This window comes from Meleagris gallopavo, chromosome 1, assembly GCF_905368555.1.
Source record: "Meleagris gallopavo chromosome 1, MGAL_WU_HG_1.1, whole genome shotgun sequence".
Taxonomy (NCBI): domain Eukaryota; kingdom Metazoa; phylum Chordata; class Aves; order Galliformes; family Phasianidae; genus Meleagris; species Meleagris gallopavo.
Genome location: NC_139404.1, coordinates 155,795,047 through 155,814,528, shown reverse-complemented (window position 1 = coordinate 155,814,528; position 19,482 = coordinate 155,795,047). Strand labels below are relative to the sequence as shown.

Here is a 19,482-nt window from a genome sequence, read left to right as displayed (position 1 = left end):
ATTCTTTTATCCTGGTAAACATTCCAACTGTGATATAACCTAGCTGTTTTGCTGCCTGAATATTTTCTTTGCAACTGAGGAGTTTTTTCTTATTGCTCAATATCTCAAGTAGCAATCACTCAGTTGTACTGTATTTCTCTTACAGTAATTAGGTCCTTGACCACAGAGTTGCATGTGGAGACTTTTTAAAAATTTCTTTTAAGTGGTTGAGTTTTTGATTATGTTTCCAATATGGCATCAGAAAAGATGAAAAACAAAAGAAAAAATGGCTGAATTTTTGATGATATTATGTGTCATTAAGTTATGACCCTGATAGTCTGACTTAAGGAGAAATTCAATAGTAGTGCTTACGAGAATCCTATCAGTTGAATTTGCATAAAAGAAATAAGGTACAGAGAAGCTTAAAACATGTAAGAAAGCCCCTAATTTTGTTGCCATGTGAACTTAACAGAATCACCTCTGCGACACATAAAAACAAGCGTGTTTATTTTTGCACAGTGACAATTTCAGAATTCAAATTCCTTAAAAACAAGTTGTGTCAAACAAAGCTGGGCTACCACAATTTAACATTGTGCTCTATATTTTCAGTTGCATTCTGTACACACATGTTCAAAATATGATATAACCACAGTAAAAGCATAACATTCAGTAAGTTTCTTGCAAATGTTGCAAAACGCAGCACAGCTTAATGTATTTACAACTGTATTTGTACATTTTATAACACATTTTCACACATTCCAAATCATTGTACCCTTATTTTGCACTGTAGTTCCTTACCACACTAAACACACTTATACTGTAGCATTCCAAGATACTGATTTTGATTTCAGGTTCAGACTTCTAACTGGATCAATTTGATGGAAAATTTGTATAATACATCTGCAAACAGTTGCACTCTCAGGGTGAGCACTGGAAAGTTAATATTTAGTTAATATTTATGACATTCTGCTAACCACATTGTGCCTACTTAAACTCATCAACTTGTAGGGAAGACTTAGCCCTCAGTTATGTTAAGCTATAATCTTAGGTAACCAGGAGCTGCAAATACAACTTAGTGAATGATACTTCTCCTTGTTGGTTAATTAAGAGATATACATGTTCACATACGGTCTATTTTTGTATTTACATTCTAAATAGAACTCACAGTCGTTTAAAATAAGAGTTGTGTGATCAGTTTCTTCTAAGTATTCTTCTGGACTTGCTTAGGCTAGAGAAGACTTCAGGAAGACCTTGTTGCAGGCTTTCAGTATTTGAAAGGAGCTTATAAAAAGATGAAATGCTACTTTTTGCACAGTCTGATATGAAGGACAAAGGGGAACAATTTTAAACTGAAAGAGGAGAGATTTATATCAGAAATTAGGAGGAAATTCTTTACTCAGAGAGTGGTGCTGGAACCATCCAGAGATGCTGTGAATGCACCAAACACCAAAAAGGTGTTCAGGGCCAAGTTGGATATGTGACCTTGGGCAGCCTGATTTGGTGAGTGGCAGCCCTGCCCACGACAGGGAGTTTGGAACTGTATAGTCTTTAAGCTCCCTTCCATCCCAACCTATGTTAGATGTCTACAATGTGAAAATCTGTATCTGAACTAGGTATTGTAGAATTTTTTTCAGTCAGCAGAGAGAAATACAGTTCTAGAATGAGATGAATCAGTCTGAGAAATACTGTCTACTTCTGTTTGTATAAAAAAGCTTAGAATGTTTGATTCTGATGTGAATGTTTACACAGTAGATACCTGCCTTTGGGAATGCTCCCAATAAATATTTGGATATTTCTTCATTCAGTTGCAATTGAAAGTCATCTTTCTTTCTTTCTTGTAGGACAAATGACCATTTTCAATACATCAATACTGTGGAAAATATGCAGATCTGGAATAAAGAAAAAAAATCCTCCCAAAACCTGATACGTTTACTTTCTACACTTTGTAGATTTTCACATGGCATGCTATATGTAAAAACATGTGAGGTTTTCTGTTTGACTGAAGTATGCTGTCCAAATATTTACAGAAATACTAATATCTGCTTATGACTGTTTACATGGGTGGATAGTGATAGGACAGGGGGAAATTATTTTAATACAGGGGGGGGTTAGGTTAGGTATTAGGAGTTTTTCACTCAGAGGGTGGTGATGCACTGGAACAGGTTGCCCAAGGAAGTTGTGGATGCCCCATCCCTGGAGCATTCAAGGCCAGGCTGGATGTAGCTCTGGGCATCCTGTTCTAGTGGTTGGCGACCCTGCACACAGCAAGGGAGTTGAAACTCGATGATCTTTGAGGTCCTTTTCAACCCAGGCCATTCTATGATTCTATGATTCTTACAGTCAGAAAGAAAAACAAAATCCAGAACACTATATTATGTAGTAGCAACTACAGTAAATTATTTTTATAAAAAAAAAAAAAAAAAAAATCTCTGCAAAGTAACAGATTTACTCATGACTTGCTTACAGAACAACTTTTAACAGAAATAAAGAACAAAAGCTAATTTTCATGGTAAAAAGGATCTCTGTAAGTTAGCATTTTCCATACTTACCCACATCATGCCAGTATTCATGGATGGTAATTGACTGTGCTCTCACATATATTCTCATTATATGCGACACTTATTCAAAAATGAAGGTAATATTTTCAAATTTGAGCAACTAAGCTTTAATTGTGGTCAGCAGGTCAAAGGAGGTGATCCTGCCCCTCTGCTCTGCACTGCTGAGACCTCACGTTGAGTGATGTGTCCAGATGGGGAGTCCTTAGTACAAGAGAGACACAAATCTTTTTGAGTGTGTTCAGAGAAAGGCCACAAAAATGATCCAATGGTTGGAACTGCCCTGACGAGGACAGGCTGAAAGAGCTGAGGCTGTTCAGCCTGGAGAAGATGAGGCAAGGCTCCTTGGGAGACCTGATAATGGCCCTTCAGTATCTAAAGGGGGACTGTAAGAAGGAGGACAGACTCTTTAGTGGGGTCTGTGGTAGGACAAGGGGAAATGGTTTCAAACTAAAAGAGGGGAGATTTTGTTTGGATATAAGGAAGAAGCTTTTACAATAAGAGTGGTGAAGTACGGGAACAGGTTTCCCATGGATGTGGTGGAAGGCCCCTTTTTGGAGAAATTCATGGTTAGGTAGACCAGGCTCTGAGCAGCCTGATCTGGTTACCCTATTCATTGGTGCCCTATTCATTGTAGGGGAGTTAGACTAGAAATATAAGGTTGTGCCAATTTGAAAAACTTTACAGCAGATTAAGAGTAAGGCTGAAGAATAATCATTTTGCTGAGTATTTTATACATTCTAGTTCCAGTTAGAACAAATACATTGCATGGATAGTCTATTTTTAAACAGAAATATTTTGTAATTTACATATTTAGATTCTCTTTTGAGTTGGCACTGAGTCCATATTACCTAGCATATGTACATCTGCTTGGTATAGCAAATTCAAAAATATGCTGTTTTCAAAATTGAGATTTTAAGAATCACTTTTGGATAACTAATATTTTTTCTTCGGGAACAATGAATGTTTTCTTTCAAGAAACAAAAAACAAAAATCCTAATATTCTTTTCAAATTTTTAGATACTGTTTTTTTCTATTTTGTTATACTTCTCACGGTATTACCTCTTCTAATATTTTGATAAATATTATCCAGATTACGCAAGATGCTACAAATGGTAGAAAAACTAACCTTGAATCAAATCTTCTATCGAGGTTGGAAATGTGCTCTATGAACACTCTGTGATCCTGATTTCTCATTTGTGTATACCATACAGAAGTTTCAAAATGAGTCGCAAATATTGCCTTTGATATTCAACCAGCTTTACATGTCCCTTGGACTGGAAAAAAAAAAAGAAAACAACTCGGAACTAAGAACACCTGTAAGAGATCTGGATGCCAGCAATGGGAGAATGATGAATTATGCATGATTGAAAATACAGCTCTGCAAAGTTGGAGTAATTTATGAATACTTGAAAGCTCTCTATTAAAAATGTTTATATTTTTAGAAATTTATATTGATTCTTAAATATACCAAATTTTAAAATGCTTAAGATATATCAAAGAAGATTCATTTTGAAGAACAAAAATAAGCCATTATTCATTATGCCTTGTACGTCTACTTCTTTTCATAGAGAGTGGTAAGGAATTGGCTACCAGAATGCTGTACTTTTGCACTTGATGCTTTCATCAGAAATAATTCAGTGGGAAAATATTCTCAATAGCAGAAAATCTCTGAAACATTAAAATGATCTGGAGATGGGGAAAGGAGAAGAGTAAGAACACAGGAACAGATATTTATTGTAAAAAACTCTAAAACTAAAATTTGTAATGAGCATTTTGAGGAATTTAATTATATTCTCAGTGAAGTTAATAGTTGAAGATTTTATTCTGCATTACTTTTCACACTGTAAAATCAGAGGGATTACCTGAGAGCCAAGTATCATGCTTAGACAATGATGAGACAATCTGGCTTTTTTCTGCACCTGCAATACCAATTAGCACATGGCAAACTATTACAAGCACTTTTAACACTTGTACGTAAGAAAGGGATTTTAACTGAACATAGGACCAAGGATTTAAGTTAAATATAATTTTGATTTAAGTTTATTCCCTGTCAATTCACAGATAGAAACATCATTGTATTAAAAGGAGTAAACACAATGGCAAGGAAAATGTAAAATCTCATCAAAAACATCTCCATAAATTCTTCTTAGGAAAAAGTCCAGAAGAAAAGATATAGATATAAAAACAAAACAAAACAAAACAAAAACAAAAACAAACAAAAAAAAAAACACCTAAAAGCCAAATTTGGAGAATAAAATTAAATTGAAAATAAAAATAAGATTGAAGATAAACCAAAGATAAAAAATGATCAAAGCAGAGAGAGAAAAAAATACTATGTCAGACTTCAATTATAAAAATTAGTTTTTGAAGGTCAGTATTAGAGCAAGTATATTTATATTGCGTATGAATATAATCAAAAAGAAATTCTGGAAATAGAATTAAAATTAATTTTTTAAATGTATTAGGTATCTGTATAGGAGAACTACATATTAATGTCAGATTTAATTGCAGTTAAATTTCTAGAACCTTCATGGTTTGTTTTCAAAAGCTTATTTTTTTGAGAAGCAAAATTTGTAGAGTCGTAACATCTGTTACTAATCAAAGTGTTACAGTGGTAGAAAAATAAATGTTTGTTTGCAGAAGAAATACTATGATTGCAGTTCAAACATAGATTTCAAAAAAACAATATTAAATATTTTGCAGATGATTTCTTATTATTATACAAAAGAATTAAAGTGGCATACTTAGGCTTCAGAAATGATGTTCACTTTGTGTCAGGAAGCAAAGATCTCCATGCATGCTAATGCTCTTAAAAGGATTAGATACATCATAATTTCTGTACAAAGTAGGAGACACTATATCTTTTTCCAGCTTAACTGGTTTGTATTAGGAAAGCTTGTCTAACTGTAACCAGAATTCTTTATCAAAATTACTAGTGACAGAGTAGAATAACATTACAGTGTTTTGACTAAGAAGGAACTAAGTCTGGGGAAAAGAAGGCTGAGGGGAGACCTTAATGCTCTCTTCCAATATCTGAAAGGTGCTTACATCAAGACTGGGGTTGGTCTCTTCTCACTGGCGACAGATGACAGGACAAGGAGAAATGGCCTTGAGTTGCACCAGGGTAAGTTCTGGTTGGATATTAGGAAACACTTCGTTGTTAAGCACTGGAATGTTTGAGTCAGCATCCCTGGATGTGTTTAAAAACACGTGATGTGGTGCTCAGGGACATGATTTAGTGGAGGGTTGTTAGAGTTAGGGTGGTATGGTTAGGTTGTGGTTGGACTCGATGATCTTTAAGGTCTTTTCCGACCTGAGTGATTCTATGATTCTATAGAAAATTTCAATGTTGAATATACTGTCAAGCCAAAAGTGGAGTGTACCATTGCTGCTGGAAATGATCAAGTCTTAACAGGAAGCACATATTATATTAGTATAGAAATTAATTGATAAAATAGTCTAATTTTGCCTATTCCACTTGCATATATTCTCAGTTCCCTACTTGTACCTAAGAAGTGGAAAGTAATAAATTAGTCAAACTAATCAGGCAGCAATGTGTAGATAAGAGTGCCAGAAAGAAATAAAATGTAGGGGCTTTTTTTTTTTTTTTTAATTCCTTTTGAAATGTCATTGGATCTGTCAATACAAATGAGAAGAGGCTCTATAGTCTCTTCTGGTCACAGTTTACCTGTTACCTGAAGTAACATCCATTCTTTCCATCCATTTATGAGCTTTTAATATACAGAAGGTGCACTGAACAACATGATTAGAGCTCACATGCCTAAAGTGAATATAAAATTAAGAAAGAATTAGGAAATTGTCATTTTGACTCCTGCATTTGCAGCAAGACCCCATCGTAGCCAAAGGCTTGTTTTGTGTATTATTGGATTGAATACTCCAATTTTTTCTTCATAGACTGTGTTTTAAGATGCAAGGAGGTACAATCTGAACAAAAATATAGTCTTGGAGGTTTAGTTAGTTAGTTTTGTTTTTTTTTTTTCTTCCTACTGTACAGCAAGAGTGTAATCACTATAAATTAAAACTGAATATCCAGACTTTTCTTTTTCTGCACTTCAGTAAGATCTAATTGTCTTCCTTAAAATAACTACCTGTCTAGATGGGAAAACTATAACCCACTTGAAGAACAAACCTGAATAGAAAAATTGTATTATCTACTTTTCTCTTAAAAAACAAACAAACAAGTAAACAAACAAGAGTTTGAAAGTCATTAAATATACTTTTACGTTTCCACTGTTAAAACTCTTAAAGCTGTGAAAGCCACTCTTAAATTCCTTTCTGATTCTTACGTAGAGCTATCCCTTGATGCTTTTAATTATCCAGTTATCTGAAACACATTTGAGAGAACAGTACAGAACGTATTACTGAATGCTTACATACTTATGCCTACAGCAATCTAATTTTTTTCTTCTTCACAGAATGAGTAATTTTTGTGATTTTATTTGGTATAAATCCTCTATATTTCTCAATCTTATGCTTCTTCAAATTTGTGATCAACACAGTATTCATTGCGTAAATCCATGTTCATATGAAGTTGTTCTTGTCTTGATAGAAAAATAATCATTTCACAGTCAGTAAAATCCTAAGCAGTGCTGACAAAGTCATGGTTGCTTGATGACTACAACACAGGCACCAGCTCTTCCGATATTTAAGGAAGCCATCTGCATTAAAACAAAACAACAACAACAACAAACTGAAATAACTGAATAAAGTCTAGTCATGCAAGAGTAAGCCAAAGTGTTTTGTCAGTATTAATATAAAATATTTTAAATGAATGGGATTAAATACCCACAATGTGCTAGTACTGTAGTTTTAAATTACTTCATCATATGTTGTATCTTTTGCTTGAAAATGTGGGAACAGAAAAAAAAAAAAAAAAAATTAGAGCAGACATCAGTTTTGTGGATTTGTTGGTATGTCAGTAGTTTCCATATTCTGTAGACTGTGTCCCTGCGAGAAAAGTCAAAGCTAGAAATACCAAAATTCTGTATTTTCAGTACTAAAAACCAGAGTCAAATTTCATTTCAATTAAGTTTGGCAGTTTTAGATACAGTTTCTAGATTCTGCAAGGATTACTTGCAGTAGGAATCTGGATCTCTTTACTTGTTGAGAGTAATACATCTGAGGTTTTCAATAATTATAGCAGTACGCTGTAATTAATGATACTCTGCCTACTAAAGCAGAGGCATTACATATTAAGTGTCTGTCCAAGTGTATTTGCTATGATTCCAAATCTTTTCAAGCACTATTATGACATTTTCTTTACAACAAAATCACCAATTGCAACCACTTTGCACTGTGAAAATGCTTCTGTTCTTACACAGTTCAGTACTAAGTGCATACACAAATTTCAACATTTCAAAATATCCATCAAAAAAAGGGAAATTAAATTGAAGAATGAAATGAAAATTCAGCTCCCCACATACAGTAAACAAAATATTTTCACATGAAACATCTTCAAAACATGCCTGTCAGCAATTAAAATTCCTGATTCATTTTAACCATTTTTATAACATTACTTCTGCACAAAAAAAGAAAAAAAAAGATGGAATAGGTATTAGCTAGTTTTACCTGAAAAAGATTACATTTCTAATGAGTGTTTATTCTCTCTTCTACTGGTTTCTTAGTTCTCTTTTTCCTGTCTGAAGAGGAATCTTTTAACATAATAACTGAAAAAAAAATATTAGGAATACTTTCACAGCCATAGCAATCTAAGATACCAAAATATTTTTTTCATAAAAGTAGTGGGTTTTTTTGTTTGTTTGTTTCTGTTTTTTGTTTTTTGTTTTTTTTTTTAGAAATTATTAAAATGCATGAGAAAAAATACAGACTATAAAAATACCTGTGTCCATTCATTAGTTTGAGGGTCATAGGCTTCCATAGTGTTCAGGTATGTTTGCCCATCATATCCACCTACTGCATACAACTTGTCACCAAGGAGACAGACACCAACAGCATCTCGAGGCATACTCAGTGGAGCCACCATTGTCCATGTATCAGTTTTTGGATCATACCTAATGAAGGAGAAGGGAAATTGAATGTACAGTGAGAAGCAAAGTTATTCATGCTGATTTTCATGTGAAATACAACCCTTTTGCAGAAAAACAAAAATCCACGAGCACCTTATCCAAAATATTTCTGTAACAGCAGAAAGGATAGACGTTTACTGTGTTCCCAATTCATGTATTTTAATGTTGATTAGAAACTTTCAGTTAACTATTTGAAATAAATAAATAAATAAAGAATCCTAAACTATTTATGGTGTAAGGTGTCATAACATAGATCTGAGTAGAAGAGCAATATCTTTATGTAGGTATATATTTATGTATATATTTGAAATAAATCATTATATTTTTGTAGAACATTAAAGTATTTTTGCAATAATTATATTCTACTGTGCTAATGTAAAATCTTCATAGCCAGAAAACTTCCCCAGGAATTACAAAATCACAGAATCACAGAATCGTAGGGGTTGGAAGGGACCTCCGGAGATCATCGAGTCCCGCCTGCCAAAGCAGGTTCCCTACACCAGGTCACACAAGTATGTGTCCAGACGGATCTTGAATATCTCCAGAGAAGGAGACTCCACAACCTCCCTGGGCAGCCTGTTCCAGTGCTCCGTCACCCTCACCATAAAGAAGTTCCGCTGCATGCAATTCATATTTTTAACTTCATTTCAGTTAGAATCTCACTTCAAGTGAAGAAAGTAGTACAGTTTTAAAGACAATCATCACAATTTCTAAAACTGAGAGCAGAATTACATAATAATAGACATTCAAAAATTAAATATCTATTTTATGCTATTAACTTAGATATTAACAGTGTAACATCAGGTAATACCAGAGGCCATTTCAGTGTATTTAGCATCTACTATAAAGTTGAAATCAATCCATTGATATTGCTTCTCAGTCAGTTACTAAGGAAGCCTGGACTATTAGGTTACACCAGACACCTCATTTTTAGGTGATGGATATTTCATTCAGATAACAAAATAAATTATTACATCAGAGTATGATAGAAATACCTTTTTTTTCTGTCCTAAAGCATCTATAATATGCAGTAGAATCACTTTTCAATCACTTGAGAGAAATGAACAGTTTAAGGATGAAATGTCTTGGGCAGACTTCAGTCATTTGATGTGTAAAGTAGCTCAGACTTTGGAAATGACAGTCTAAAATAACTAAAAGGGAACTCTGTGATGGCTAAAGTTCTCTATCGTTATATAATATCATTACATTATTATTGCTACTGAGACCCTCCCCTTATAGATAGAATGTGACACTATCTTACAAAGAAAAATATCCCTCAATTCACAATCACATCTTATTCATTGTCATTATTTTTGGCAATAGGTACATTTGTGAACAACTGTTTTCAAGGATGAAACACAAGAAGAATAAAATTTCATCAAAAATCTCTTGACAAACACCTTCAGAATTCATGAAGAATTGCAACTGCTTCCACTGAACCAGATCAATGCATTACTTTTACAAAAACCAGGTTCCACTAGATCCCACTAGTTTTATGGGTCTTTTGCTCTCTTTTTTATGTTTTAATATAAAGTATTTTAAAATAAAGTAAGTTTTGTTAATTATATACATTGACTATATTATATATCTGCAGCCCAAGACAGTTCCTTTTCACAAAATGTGGCCCAGGTAAGTCAAGAGATTGGACACCCATGAGCTAAAAAAAATGCTTAAAACTTAATTCTATCAGCAGGATAGAATTGCAAAATAATTTGGTCAAGGTGTTTTTGTTCATTCATTTTGTAATTGTCCAAAAAAGTCTGAGTTTTCTTATATTTTTTCTTTTGCTAACAACAACTGTACATTTTGGTTTTACAATAATTGGGTATTCCCTAGCTAAAGAAGGTTTACAGTAAAGTTCATTAATGTTGAAAAAAATGAATTTGAAGTCAAGGTGAGAAAGGAAAAAAATCTATAAATAACTTGTTTAACTTGTCAATAGATATCACATTTTGAGCAAGCAGCATTCTTTTTCAAGTGTTGCTACACTGTCAAAATATCTCCAGATTTGATTATTCTTAAATAGAGATTACTCAGTGTCATAAGAAATCCTTTAAAATTGCATCAATATAAAAAGCTGGGAGACAAATTAGATGTCTTAACTAGTATCGAGCAGGATTTAACAACAGCATTCAAAAAACACAAATATGCTATCACTTGATTTAAGTAATGTCAAAAATATTTTTACAGAAAGTAAAACTTTCAGGGATATATGAGATAATATAATAAATCATATAATAAACATTCATTAGATCTTTGGTATCCGAAGTCATTGGAAATACTGTTTGAAAGGAAGATTAATTTTCAAATGTAAAAGTAGATACATTGAAGCCATATTGTACATCTATCAGTAATTGGCAGCGCTTTGAGATACTGCCCATTTTCCATGGAGACCTTCATTCAATTCACTTCTACTCAATGCAAACTAATATTCTTCTAAGTTCTGACTTGTTAGTTTTAATTATTACACTAGAAGATAGCTGCCCATAAAGCACATCATTCAGATCAGTGCAAAAATACCTAGACAAAGAACACTGTATAATGCAATTCAGACACCAGATAGGTAAAGTATATGTGGTTAACTCATTGCTATTACACTCTCTGAAAAAATCAGATGTAATGGGAAAGGATTTGTTTTTGAAGGATTTTCTTGTCAAAATTGGAAGGAAATAAAACTTCCTTAAACGTACCAATAAGTAGAGGAAGTAGTACAGATACTGTCACCACTAGCTATTAGAAGTTGGACTCCATGATCCTTGTGGGTCCCTTCTTTATGACTATGATTTTAGTACTAATATAAATTTACTTCATGAAGAAATCTGGGTATACTTATTTATAGATAGATAACCATCAAGATAAAGATGAAATAGACCTGGGATTTCTCTGATTAACTTTCCATCTGTTGGAGATAAGGAGAACATAAGTATTTTGCATATGGAATAAAGTCTAAACATGAGGAAAATCACAGAATCACAGAATCGTAGGGATTGGAAGGGACCTCCAGAGATCATCGAGCCCCTCTGCTTCCAAGCCCCCCTGCTACACCAGGTCGCACAAGTAGGTGTCCAGGTGGGTCTTGAATATCTCCAGAGAAGGAGACCTCATAATCTCCCTGGGCAGCCTGTTCCAGTGGAATAAGGAATTCCATAATCATATGGAATAAGTTTCAACTTAGAAATTTAGGATTACTTGTTGAATAACTAGTAAATTCAAATATTAAAAAGAAGACAAAAATGATATTTAATACATTTTTTAACACTTAATGGAAAATAAGTCTCTTTCCTGGTACCTGTCTATTCCATGCTTAAATTAAACAATTGATCAAATATATCTGCTTTAAACTTTGCTACCTGTATATATATGGAAAGTGTATTTACTGTATTCTTCTTCAAAACATTCAAAAACAGAAATTAAAAAAAAAAAAAAAAAAAAAAAAAAGAAGTCAAACCCAAGAGGAACATTTGAAGAGTACCTTCAAAATGAGTGGCATTGTCCTACTGGATAATCTTGAATTTGCAGAACACCAGCTTGTGAAATACAGGGTACTGTAAATATAACGTGTAAGGCTTATACCCATGTAAGGGAAGTGATAGTGCTGTTAAATATCTATTATATCTTCCTTTTCTGCTACATCTTCAGTTACATTATTATGTTATATAATTATTTCAGGCCTGAATTTTTATCTCCTCAAAGTTTACTTTATGACTCTACAATGTGTAATGTTTTGATTCAGAAACAAAGATTTATTAAATGTTAAGTGAAAAGAGATAAGTTGTGTGTCAAATTTAAAATTTAACAGCACTGTGAGAGGAAAAAAGGGAAAGAAAATAATCTCCAAAACTATTCTGTTGGAAGCTTCTAAGAAAAGTAAAGTAAGTAAGAAAAAAGGAAGTCAGTATGTCTTAGGAGAAAAAAAAAAAAAAAAAAAAAAAAAAAAAAAAAAAAAAAAAGTCTGCTGTAAATTTCACCATTATTTAGGTAACAAAATGATGCTTCCAGACAATATATTTTAAAAATGCATGTAGTAGATACCTTTCTACATAGTCCAGTAGTCGTGAGCAGTGGTTAGAAGCAGGAGCATCATGACCTCCAACTGCATAAAGAAAGCCATCACATGTAGCCACTCCTACGCCTCCTCTTCTCTTACACATTGGAGCACACATATTCCATTTATTTGTATGAGGATCATAATATTCCATTGAACTCAAACATGAGCTTCCATCTCGACCTCCAACTGAATATAATCTAAGAAAATGCACAATAATATATCAGTAAAATAACAGTTTAGAACTGTAGAAATAAAGGATTTGTTGTTGTTGTTGTTGATGATGTTTGGTTGTGGGTTTGTTTCTTTGTGTATTTTAAGCTGACTTTAACAAATGGGAGAAAAACAAAATATACTTTCTCAAAATCATATGAATTTCATCTGATCAGTAAACATAGATGATTTTAATATTATTACTAAATCCAAATTCTACTTTGCTCAGCTCTACAGGAATTAAAATATTTTCATTCTGGAAATGGTTATCTTTGTTCTTTGATTACAGCATGTACTGCCAAAAGCCATTGTAATACATAGATTTTTCTCCATAAATTTATAAATCTCATGAGCAGTGCTGGTACTCAATTGTTCACCAGAATATACCATGAGGATTCAGCTCTGTATGGAAGTCTTGGAAAACCTCAGAAAACATTTTAAATATGAAATGGCAAAATGTGGCTTAAAAAAAAAAAAAAAAAAAAGTTTGTTTGTTACTACCTGCAGGCAAGATTCTTGTTTCCTCCCTTTTTTTGTAATGCTTCCCAGGAAGAAACAGTTCTGATAATTCTTTGTCAACGGTTTACGGGCTGGTTCGGCCCGGTTTCGTGACTAGAAGGGCGGAGGGATCCGCGGATCCGCGCCCCCGGAAAAAGAAAATAGGGGACCCCGAAATAATTGAAAACAGTGGCAACAATCTGAGGTGAAACAAAGTAATTTACTAAATATGGTATCAGCAGAATTTTATAAGGAGAGAGAGAGGGAGTGTGAAACTGATGGTGGATCAGCCTTACCACAACGCTGAGATGAGAAGCGCAGGCAGAGAAGCGCAGGCAGAGAAGCGCAAGCGAAGCAATGCAGGCAAAGAAGAGAGCATCAGGTGACCTTGCCGGGAGTTATGTCTCCTTGCTGACCGCAAAGCCCCCTGGGGAAATGTAGCTCTTCTTCTCCTCCGGACAGGCACCCCGAACTTGAGCATCAGCAGTCAAACCCCCAGTGCATTACATGATGTTATGATGTGGAATACTGATAACGAAAAATCATGAAACCATGACATTCTTTCTATCTATAGCCATGCTGCATCCGTGTCTTGTATGAATCCTTTTGCAGGCTATTGCTTTTCCTACAGCGCTTGAAGAATTACTAATCAGCTCTTCGAAAGTCCAGCCACTGAGTAATTTAGGATGCAAAAGCTGTCTGTGGGAAGTAGTTATTCATTTGGAAGTTTTTACTGTCCTAAACAGTCCATGAATTCAGAGCTATTTAAATGTGCATTCACCATTGTATTTCCTTGGCATGGATTCTGATGATATAGAAAATGTAATACCACCACTAAATACATCACAGAAGTCATGAGATATTTTGATATTGCCTGACAGATATGCTTCTATTTGCCAAAGTTTCAAGTAGAGAGGAATATAAGGGAGAGGATATTAAAGCGTCTTTGTATACAATTATCACGTATCCACAGGTGGGACAAATTCACAGTTAAGACTCCTACATATTAGGGTTATCAATGTCAATGTTTGCATTTTTTAAATTGCTTAATGTTCAAGGTGGCAAGCAGAGCCTAAAGTTCAGTTGGCCAGACACTACTGTACTGTTCCTCTTTTTCAGAGAAAAAGAGCTTAAGAACAGCACTAAATGGACATATTAATACTTGATCCAAATCCATTTACATGAAAATAAATCTAACTGTCTGCAAGGATGTTATTGTTATTTGCAGAGAAGATCTGGGACTTGGTTCAGTTGCACACAGACAGTGATCAAACGCTGTTTACTGTATATAGAAGAAAAAAACATGCTCTATCAGAGAAGACTGCCAGAGTTCACGAGTCAGTTCAAATGGCAGTAGATAGTTTAATGTTAATATGTGAATTAATTCCTAAAAGTGGTGATAGTGGTATATAGGCCTGAGATAGAAATCTAAGTAAATATTTCGACAAATAAACATTTCACATGTTTTTTAAAAATGCAAAGTACTAAAACTTCTGCAGGGCTCAGTAAGAACCATCATGCGTTCCCCTAATCTAACTTGCAGAAGGAATAACTATGTCTTCTGGCATGAAAGTTCACTGTGAAGCACTGGTTTTCATTTGCCTACTTCAGTTAAGAAAGCTAGTAAAATATATCTAAAAGCATCTCTGAGTTGCCAATGGGGAAACATATATTGTTCATAAAAACTGATAACAGTTTCAGTCAGCTATCTAGTTTCTGTTAAAACAACTGTTCAGAACAGAATAAAATTTATTTCCCAAATAAGATTTTGGGGCTATCATTCTAGTTTAGATTGTGTTTATATCTAAGCAATTAATAGTCCAGTATTTTGCTTCCTCTTGTTGGCTCCTTCACCAACTGTGTCAGGAAGTTATCTCCCACACACTCTAGGAACCTCTGGGACTGTTCCTTTCTGCTGTATTATAATTCCAGCAGATATCTGGGAAGTTGAAGTTCCCCACAAGAACAAGGGGGAGAGATCTCAAGACTTCACACAACTGTCTATAACATGTCTTATCCACTTCTACATCCTGGTTGGGTGGCCGACATGTGACAGGACAAGAGGACATGGCCTCAAGTTACACCAGGGAAGCTCTAGGTTGGATATCAGGAAAAACTTATTTACAGAAACAAGTTATTAAGCACTAGAAGTTAATGATTGAATCACCATCAATCCATGTGTTTAAAAACCTTTTGAATGTGGTGCTCAAGGACATGATTCAGCAGAGGATTGTTTGAGTTAGGGTAGTATGGTTAGGTTGTGGTTGGACTTGGTGATCTTGAAGGTCTTTTCCAACCTGAACAATTCTATGATTTATTAGATTAGCAATACAATTTTATTTCATAAAGGTCAACTTCAGACAAATAAAATTTGAAAGCGGAATAATTGTTTCAAAACACTGTGGCTGAGCCTGGACACTTCAGTAAGGAAACGTTTCCACTCTTCTGCTAAATTCTGTAATCCACAGTTACTCACTCTAACCTGAAGTAACTAGGGAACAACAACAGTGCAAACAGTGCTGAATGTCCATGATACTGCACAACTAACTGAAGTTTTTGAGATACTTATATCCAAAGAAATTTAGAACTGTCACTCTTTCTTTTTAGTGCTCAGTCATATTTAATTAGATGACTTTGAATGAATCATTTTTGTAACTTTACCCTTCTTGGTAACGGTTCAGACATAAAAATTTCTGCATGCAAAGGTATAATTGATTTCTCTAAAAAAGTGTGATAATCTGTCATTACTGTGATAAAATATAAGCCTTGCAACTGCAAGGGATACTCTTATGTCTCTCAGTTAACAGATACCACATCCGATTTGGGTGATTTGTTGAATACACTTGTAAGCAGATTTTCATTTTCATGTGCATATACCTTTCAAATTCAGACACTGAATTTAACAAGCTAGTGCTTGCCTTTAAAAAAAAAAAATAAATAAATAAAATTATTTTACACTGTTAATTCACAATACTGTCTTAGTAACTTTACCTTATCTAAGTACTCAGTACTACTTCTACCTGCTCTTTTACTGCACATTTACCACTGGGATACAATGTGTACAATCCACAAAAAGTCTAAATTCACAATAAAGGCATCTTTCCTATTTCTCCCAGATAACTGGTATTTGTAGACTTCTTGCAGATATCTAACTTTTGCAGATGATAACTTTTGAGTGTCTACAATATTTTAAGACTTTATTTTCAACATTGCATGGTTAAGAAGAAAGCTTGAAAAGTAAGCATAGGGATAATAATCACATAGTAAGCATATCTTCATTCACTTTTGAGTTGAGAATATTCTGTTTACTGAACTGTATCTCATTCTATGGAGATGCATCCTGTTAAAACTGAATTTATTTTATAATTACCACTGTTTACAGGGAAAGGTCAGCAAGGGGAAAAAAAAAAAAAAACATTCATTACTGAGTACTTTTACTTTATCTCCATGGTTCACAATGAATGTTTTGCCTCTGGAGATGTTACAGATTTCTATTCCCCAATAGTCTAAATTTCAATTTATTCAGATACTGTGAGTGGCTATGAATTTAGTCTCCTCTGAACTGGAAGTTTGGTTTTTTTTTCAGGATTTGGTGAGGATTTTTTACATTAAGATGGGCATAGATTCCTAAATATATATATATATGTGTGTGCATATACCACACACACACTTAGGTCGCTCCAAAAGTAATGCCTCCTATTTATTTCTATGGAAACAACATACACAAAGAACACAAGAACACTATTTGATAGAGCAAATTCTCAGCTGCAAAAAAGCTTTTTTCAGCAAAGTAGGAGAAAGGAGAAATCATGACTATTTGGATCAAAAGCATTTATCTCAGTGCTATGATTACAAACCTTTGATACCTAATCAGAAAAGGCATTTTTAAATTCAGTTTGACAGACCAACCTCAAAAGAACAGAGTGCCTTTGATGTGAGTTCCTATAGCTTGTGAAAACAGTTGAATCATGCCTTTCCAGCATTTCTTAATGAGGTTCGCCTTTCAAAATTCTTTCACTGAAAATATCAAAGACTTTGTCTGGTCTTTTGTTTAGGCCCCTTTGCACCCTTTTCTACCTTTCAGTATGCCTGAAAGAGCAACAGAGGAATATTTTGTCAGAAAGGAAATCTGACGGATGGAAACAAGGGGAAGGTTGGAATTTTCATCAGTGCTATCAATCCACATCTAACCAAGGAGACTGTGTAGATGAAATCTCTCTATCCACACTGCCTTGGTTAGGTCAGTTGTTCACTGGCAAAAGTTGAATATGACAATTTTCTGAATGGAAAGCATTAATGAAGACATTTCTATCGGTAAATTTGGAACGGTACTTCATGTATTTGATAACACAGGAGTGGGATTCATTAGGAATAAACACAGTTTTGTTTAAGAAAAAATGAAAAAAAGTCATAGAATAAGTGCCAACAATTAAAGAACTACTGACTGCTGGAATTTGAAAAGACTCTGAGAGTAACACCTTTATATGAATAATATCATTATGACAAAACTCTACTCTACACTAGAAGGTAAACTTTTCTGAAAGTAAGAACCTGTATCAAGTAAATTTAATTGTAATCAAAGTTACAATTTGGGCTACTTTATCTTTGCAAGACTGAATGCAAATTTCTCCAGTTAAAAACACCATTGACCTTATCAGACTACACGAGAGTTAAGATAAAGTAGTCTGTAAATTATTATTTTACTACAGTATAAGATTAAGGCCCCTTATTCTCTGTCTTGTTTATTAAAATAAAAATGCAGTGCATCTGTCATTTAATAAGAAAATGTTTTTGAGTTCACAGAATGACTTTGTGCTAGATTGAGCTGGTATACTTAGGATATTCATTTGCTTTGTCAGTTCAATCTTTTTAGATTGAGAAATCTAAATATGGAAATATTGTTCCATATTTTCTTTTTCTGTATTCATTTATTGCATAGTTTTTTTACTGAAGAAAATCATCAGTGCACTGCAATTATATGGATGACTAGAAAAAAAGTCTTAGATCGTTTAGTCTGTGACCTTCACAATGAACAAATCATTCTCAATTCACTGAATTCAATCAATAATGAAATGCTCAGCTAAAGCTGCTCTACTGATTCAAAAGAAATTTCATTTTATCTCAATAGAAGTTATTAAGAAGTTGATCTATTTTCAAATTAGAAAAAAATAGTTAACAGTGGATATATACATGAGATTTTGTTGCTGAAAGTAGTAGATACTTGATAGCTTCTGTAAGAGCTGTCAAAGTTCATGAAGATACTTATCAAATTATATTAGCTTTGTAAAAATTTTATTAAGATTTAAATGTTTACATATCCTACTTGATGTATAAATATGTGGGAATAAGAAAGTGTGTACATACATTTATATGTACACATATGAATATGACATCCATATATAACGTTTATATAATTACAGTGGGACTCACATTACATTCAAAAATTTAGACTAGGCAGTGTGAGCAGACTGTTTTCTTCTGCCATGTATTAGGCTGGAGAGGTGGGCCGACAAGAACCTCAAGAAGTCCAACAAATAGAAGTGCTCAGGGGAAACCATATCAATGTCTGTGAACACCTGAAGGGAGCGTGCAAGGAGAACAGGTTCATATCAGTAGTGCCCAGTGCCAAGAGCCAATGAGCACAGATTGAAACACAGAAGGGGCCAGTCTAAACATCAAGAAGCACTTTACTGTGTGAGTGACTGAACAATGGAATAGGTTGACCAGGCTGTGAAATGATCTTGAAGATGTTCAAAAGGTGCCTGAACATGGGCATCTTGTTCTAGGTATCTCTGCTTTAGCAGAGAGAGTGGATCAAATGACTTCCATAGGCCTCTCCAACCTTAGCCATTCTGTGACTCTAAATTTTATTCGTTCTGTCTGCTTGCTCTGAAGTATTCTTAATACACAAACTAAAACATAACATGCTATGTTATGTTTATTATCTACACAGAATCTTTTATCCACTGTAAAATTAGGAGAAAATAAATAAGTAGAAAAGACAAAGTGTTTGCTATTACAAAACCTGAATGGCAGTCCTTGCAGCAAATGACTGTAATGCTAACTTTATGCTGGTCAACAATCACCTAGTAGAAAAAAATCCTGCTCATGTGGTTAAAAAGACAAACAAATGTATACGGTG

At 34.0% G+C, this 19,482-nt stretch overlaps 1 protein-coding gene across 5 annotated transcripts in view; it reads right to left on the bottom strand.

The window, feature by feature from the left end:
• Positions 1–460: 460 nt before the first annotated feature.
• Positions 461–19,482, bottom strand: part of KLHL1 (kelch like family member 1) — a 275,645-nt gene continuing 256,623 nt past the window's right edge. For 3 of the 5 annotated variants that reach the window (XM_085215759.1, XM_085215757.1, XM_085215760.1), the window contains 3 exons: positions 12,617–12,829; positions 8,398–8,569; positions 461–7,216 (listed from right to left, as the gene is read on the bottom strand). In XM_085215759.1, coding sequence (XP_085071885.1) covers positions 7,157–7,216; positions 8,398–8,569; positions 12,617–12,829 — 445 coding nt within the window. In that variant the 3' untranslated portion in view covers positions 461–7,156. The remainder of the gene's footprint in view (positions 7,217–8,397; positions 8,570–12,616; positions 12,830–19,482) is intronic. The other 2 variants (XR_014880961.1, XM_085215758.1) reach the window with 2 other exon arrangements.